The sequence below is a fragment of the Lepisma saccharinum genome, chromosome 26 (assembly GCF_977018435.1).
Source record: "Lepisma saccharinum chromosome 26, izLepSacc3.1, whole genome shotgun sequence".
In the NCBI taxonomy this organism is placed as follows: Eukaryota; Metazoa; Arthropoda; class Insecta; order Zygentoma; family Lepismatidae; genus Lepisma; species Lepisma saccharinum.
This window is the reverse complement of record NC_139254.1, coordinates 28,335,138-28,342,031: the sequence shown is the minus strand read 5'-3', so window position 1 is coordinate 28,342,031 and position 6,894 is coordinate 28,335,138. Positions and strand designations below refer to the sequence as shown.

Below are 6,894 nucleotides of genomic sequence, written 5' to 3'. Positions count from 1 at the left end.
TTACGTAGAATTTTCAGCGAAATGTAGGCTCGACCAGAACTCGAACCCGGGTCTCTGGCATACGTGTCATTTCTCTACTCTGGTCGAGCCTGCAGTTTTCGCTGAAAATTCTACTTATCTCCTGTGTGTGCCTAATTTAATGAACAAGGACGGTCTTTACTTTCAAGTTTCATACTGATCTTATGTTATTTATTCTTACATAAATAGTTTATATCAGGGTGCGAAATCCTGCTGGGACAGGGGATTTCCCCACCAAGAATCTTGGCCTCCAAAATTGCCTTCACCAATAATTTCCAGGAGGGGAGAGTTTTTGTTATGACAACTAAAGATAAGCAATTAGTTTTGACTTCAAATATATTTTACTAAGGATCATACGAAAACACACACGAAGTAATGTGGTTTGTTGGATGCTTTCTTTTGCTTTCTCTCTGTCCTTCAAAGGACCAGAGACATATCCACACCAGTAACAATGTACGCACAAGTAAAACAAGAATGCAAGACAAAAATAACTATGAAATCTAATTGATTTATATTAATAGAAAGTAAAAACTAAATAATAGAAAGTAAAAACTAAACAAACTTATACATAATATAACTGTTTCAACTATTTTGTAATATATTGATATTTTTCACCAGTTAGTAAAGGATTTATTTTGCTACTGTATAAATAGTAGGCTATATACTATATGGAACATTCCATTTTCATGGGTGTGACACAAAAAGCTACATTTTTGATATTAAAGTAACTGTTCTAATGATAGTTAAGCAACATTTTTCTTACAGTTTCTGTGCAATGGAATATGAAACTTAACCATTGCTCTTTGCTTAATAAGAAATTAATTTTAATTTCTGGGAATTTTCAAATAATGGAAAATAAATTATTTAAGACAAATAGAGAAGGTAATTAAATCTTCTAGTGAGTGTGGAATGATGGAATGCCCCACACAAATATATATATATATATATATATATATATATATATATATATATATATATATATATATATATATATATATATATATATATAGCCCCTTCGAACTATGAATGTGAAACAATAAAAAGCTACGAAAATAACCGACGATTTTTCAAACTTGTAAAAATTAAATTTTAATTTTGTCCTCGCATAACTGAATGTGTTTGATACAGGATCCAAAAATCTGCAGAACTGAGTAGTTTTACTTTTATAACCATCGATGCAAGGTACCAGCAGTGCGGCGAATATGGTGGCGTAGAAGGAGAGTTGTCCTCATCACTTAATATTAAGGGTCCGAATCCCAGCCTGAGCATAGGTGCTCTTTGTGAGTGTATTCCTTCATCAATTTCATCATATCTTCGACCATCCTCATCGTCGCGACTAGGCAAATTTTGCAGAAAGCAACGGAAAATATCCTACTTCAATCACCCTCACAGCATTTCTCTTTGTTAAAATAAACACGAATGCAAAACCAATATGAAATGTATGAAAGCTTATTGATCATTATTAATAGAAAGGAAGAATTAAATGAATCTAACAATTAATAAAAACAGTATAAATATGTATAGCGTTTAATAATTATATGAATACATTATATATGTGTGTGGGGGGGGGGTGTTTAAAATCTTCCTCCCCCACCCGTTTTCAATGATTGCGCATCCTGTTTTTTGGTCGTTAAAATCTTGTATTACAAATTTGCAGGTACAATAGCCAACGGGAACTACGATGGATGGTGGGGCCCATCTGGAAGAGAGGGTGAATACAACACATCAGCTCTGTACGAAAGTGAGGCTGGCCAAGTACTTTCGACTTCCACTTGCCCTTTGCCAGAAGAATCGACCATTCTTGACCTTCGAGAGAAAGTGAACATCGAATGTGAAAGAATAGAAACAAAGCCCGCGTGTGAACCAAAGAAGGGACCGTGTTTGTTCAACATCACGGAGGATCCTTGCGAGAAGCAAAATTTGGCTGAAACTAATCCAACAGTGGTTAGTGATTTGCTGGAAGTAATAGATGAGTACAGAAGCACCGCTGTGGAGCCGAGGAATACCGATGGAGATCCTCTGGCCAATCCTAAATATTGGGGTAACATATGGACAAACTGGCAAGATTATCCTAAACCTATTATTAGCGGAAGTGAATATAATCTGATATATCCTATAGTGACTTCCTTCCCTGAAAATTAGCATGATCCTAGTGCATCCTTTGGAAGTAATAGTACATTTTCTCAACTAACTGAATTACTTTTTGAAATGTGTAAATGAAACTCAGTTACTTTTAAAGTAACGAAATCAAAACTTACTTTCCAATCCCGATTAGCCTTACTGTGCATAAAGTGGACTTAAAACACCAACTCAATCAATCAAGACTTACTTTTCTAAACTCTTTTGCACAAAAGGAAATTTTCTCAGCCAGTTTATTTTATTTTATTTCCTTATATTTTCCTTTCTTTCCTATAATTTTCTTTTCATTCCTTTTATTTTTTTATTTTCTTATCTTTTCTTTTCTTTTCTTTCCTTTTCTTTTCTTTTCTTTTCTTTTCTTTTCATTTCTTTCCTTTCCTCTTCATTTCTTTCCTTTCCTTTTCTTTTCTTTTCTCTCCTTTTCTTTTCTTTTCTTTTCTATCCTTTTCTTTTCTTTTCTTTTCTTTTCTTTTCTTTTCTTTTCTTTTCTTTTCAGAATACTGAACCAAATGTTTAACAGAAAGTATGGATAATATTGTGAGGAAAATGTTATAATTTTTCACAGCAACATCGTCACTGCATATGCTAAAAGTGTATTTTCTTTAGTACACTTACATTATCACCGACAATCATAATGGACATACCACAGGTTGACTGTAAAGTTGACTGCAGAAATAATGTTGTAAATCTGTCAATCTTAGCTACCATCTAACTTACTTAACAAGAAAATGACCATGACTGTTCTTTAAGTATTAAAACACCATTACACAGTTAACATAATTAATGTAATATTAATAATTAATTTGTAAAAATCTATTTATGGTACACTCCAATGCTATTTATAATCATTATATACCTTAATGCACGATAAAATATTCAAACTTCAGTGACAGAAGGGTTGCGTCCATTTTTTGTTAATTGATAGGTAGACTTATAAACTTTGGGAACAATGAGTCGTTTTCTGCCTTAGAATTGCAATACCCCGTCAAGTGTCAGAAAGTGTCATATAAAGTTTATTTCATATCTCTTGATAGCGAAAAGCCACACTGAACACAGTATGTTATAAAACAGTGAAAGCAAAATGTAACTATAATTAGTTTATTGTTTAATATTTTACAATAGGACATAAATACAGTTGTGCACATATTAGAAGCGGAAATATGATTTGTGCTGTAATTTAGAAAGTAAGAGTGTTTATTAAATACAAATATGTATTTTATACTATACACACATGCCGGCCCCCGTGGAAGAGTGGTTAGCACATCGCGCTGCGACGCCAGGGGTCCCGGATTCGAATTCTCACCTGGTTGTGAGTGTACATTCATAAATTTCATCATATCATCACTCATCCCAACTATGCAAATTAGCCAATAGTGGCACAAAAGGCGAAGTAAAATAAAGCAAATCATTCATTCATTATAGTATACACAATATTCTCACAATTTATATACATAACAGGCCACTACAAATATTAATTAAACATGTATTAATTACTTGACAAAAACATAAAAAAATCACTCCATGAAACTTTCTCTTAATCTTCTTTTGAAGATACCTATGGAAATTGATTTTCTCATTTCATGTGAAAGTGCATTCCTGTCCCTAACCACTGATATAGTAAAAGAGTTACTAAAAAATTCAGTTTTGTGAGTTTTTATTGTTAGAAGATTGGAACTTTGGAATCTTGTGTATGATAACTCTGGGTTTCCTAACGGAAGCAATCTGTCCGTGAGATATAAAGGACTTCCTGTATGAAGTAACTTATATAGCAACACTAGATTTCGGTACCTCGGTCTTTGTTTCATTTTAATCCAGCCTAATTTATTATAATATTCAGTTATGTGGTCATACTTCTTAAGGTTAAATATATATCTTATGCATGAGTTCTGAATTTTTTTTAATTCTCATTGCCAGCATTCCATTACAGTCAGCATATACACTATCGCAATAGTCAAGATGTGAGAGGACCTTGTACAAGTTTTCTTTAATAGCAGGCGGAATATTTTTATTTTTATTTGTATAATAGATGTAAGGAAGCATAGGCTTTCTTACATATATTGTTAATGTGTTCAGACCAGGTCAGGTTTGTATCTATAATCACCACTAGATTATTTACAGATTTAGAAAATGGTATGCATGCACCGTTTAGTGGTACAGTTGGCATATTCGCCGAATTTATACGTGCTAAAAGCAGACGTGATCCAATTAATATGCATTGTGATTTATTGGAATTTATATATAACCCATGACGGGCAGCCCAATTATTAATATTTGACACTTCCATGTTCATCAGCTCAATTCCACGTGATAAATTCGACAATGAACTTGATATATAACACTGAAAATAATCAGCATACGTATGATGTGTAAGATTTCTTGTGTTTCTTGTTATATCGTTTACATACATTGAAAATAACAATGGACCCAATACTCTACCCTGAGGAACACCAGAGTCTAAAGATTTCCAGTCAGATTTCCCAGACGATGATGCAACCCTTCCTCAATTTCATCATATCATTACTCAACTCATCCTCATCGCCGCGATTTGGGACTGTTCGCTGTCAAACTTTTACGTTGGCGGTGCCAGCATAGTTATGTCTGAGGAGAATGGAGTCAATTAGTGGTGACGTCACAGCAGACGACGCGCTGGGACTGAGTCTTCGCAACGAGAGAACTTGTTTTCTTCCTATCCACCTCAATGCTATTTTCCTTCGGAAGGGGTAGCTTTAATTATTGTGACAGCAGTTATGAAACAAAATTATGGTGCGTATCGTACATCAATGAAAAGATGAGATTTTGGAGAATACGACTATATATCACACATACCTTACAGAGAAGAAGGTAAAGAATAACCGGATTAAGAAAATCATGCATTTTCAAAACATTTCAGTTCCGAGCACAGCCGAAGTCGAGCCGAAGCTCACCCGATCTCAAGTCGGCCATGCTGCCGCTATGGATGATGGGAAATCATGAGAAAACAAGCTGCCTGAGGCGATTGAACCGACGACGCCCATTGGCTGATATTAATTTTGGAGCATTCGCTTTACTCGATTTCGTATTCCATTTATTCTTTACATTCTCATCTGTAAGTTATGGGGGTTATCCCTGAGTAAACAATAAAAAATGATCGATCAGACAATTCGATTATCGATGGCGGGGAAAGAACTTCCGGTTTGGCAAATTTTCCAATGTAAACAAGTGGAATACAGATCGTCACCGAGCTTATTTTCTTATAAAAGATCGGAAACAAAATGGACCACTTGAAATTCTTGAGTGATATAGAGAAACAAAGGTATCTAAAAAAAGATTGGCAACTTCCCGGATCGTTTGGGACAATACAATACAATACTAATATTTTTCAAGGCAATGATGATCTACCATCAGCTTCGTTTTTTAAAAGACTTCTCCAGATTGAAATAAGGCTTACATTAATTATAAACATTGAAATACTGCGATAACAACAGTAAAATAAATAATAATAATTACTACCTAATTAAATATATTTTATAAGAATTTAATTATTATTGTTGTTTATTATTATCATGCTATTCGATCCACAAGTCGAGTGAATATCCAACACAACTATTTTCCATTAATACTTTTACATTTCATATTTACTATACTGAAATGCACAGTTATTGTATTTTGTTATTAACTTTTGCAAGTGTCGTTTAAGAAAGGACTTTAGAAGTTAGAAAAAATACTCATAAAGTTTATGTTGTGTGACCTCGTCTAAAATTATAATTTCTCGAATTCTGAAAACTGTGGAACCATTTATTCTTCGAATTAAATGGTGCACTATGAAAAAATATCCTGGTTCCTTTATTTTTCACTCATTTCTTCGATCTAATGCATATTTTACATTGAGTACTCTGTTCGAAAACTAACCAAGTTAAATTTATTTATGTTATTAACAATAAAAATAACGAACTTCCTGCTTTTTGCAACTTGAAATGAAGGATGCCAATTTCCAGAGGGGGGAGAGGAGGGGTCGACTGACCTAAAGACGCCCATGGAGAGAGCGCTTATCAACACCCAAAAGGCAAATGCGTTATAATATGACTATAAATAGTTCCAACTGTTAAATGTAGTCAACACATGTCCGTTAGACAATTATGATTTTCGAAACACGTAAAGTATTTTCATTTAATTTGATGAAGTGCCGACTTCAGAGCCTACTTCCTCGTGTTTGTGTGCAATCTTTTCGCTTTACTGCCTAAATCCACTGATCTTTCAATGACGGGTCTGTCTGAAAACGATGCGTAGATACCTGAGAACACTTGTTTGGACCCTATTTCATGTTGAAACCAAAATCCACACAAATATTGTCTCCTTTTCCGAAGACACTGCCTTTACATTATTGAATTCAATGTTATTCTTTCCAAAGCCGGAAGTGCAGTCCCCGCGAGCGCCAAGGAAGCACAGAAATGTAAACATCCGGTGAATAGCGCTCGTATGTTATATATAGACGTATTCTCCGAAATCTGATCTTTACATTGATGTCCGATGCACATCACAATTTTGTTTCTTAACTGCTGTCACAATAATTAAAGCTACCACTTCCGAAGGAAAATAGCATTGAGGTGGATAGGAAGAAAACAAGTTCTCTCGTTGCGAAGACTCAGTCCCAGCGCGTCGTCTGCTGTGACGTCACAGTATTGGACTCCTTAGCGTTCGCCATTTTGTTGCCCTAAGCTTTACATTAGAACGCCAGTGCAGTGATGCCAACCGTAGGGA

At 34.5% G+C, this 6,894-nt stretch overlaps 1 protein-coding gene across 1 annotated transcript in view; it reads left to right on the top strand.

The window, feature by feature from the left end:
* Positions 1-2,341, top strand: part of LOC145979789 (arylsulfatase B-like) — a 53,306-nt gene extending 50,965 nt beyond the window's left edge. The window contains exon 9 of the mRNA XM_083112777.1: positions 1,676-2,341. Coding sequence (XP_082968903.1) covers positions 1,676-2,160 — 485 coding nt within the window. The 3' untranslated portion in view covers positions 2,161-2,341. The remainder of the gene's footprint in view (positions 1-1,675) is intronic.
* Positions 2,342-6,894: the final 4,553 nt, after the last annotated feature.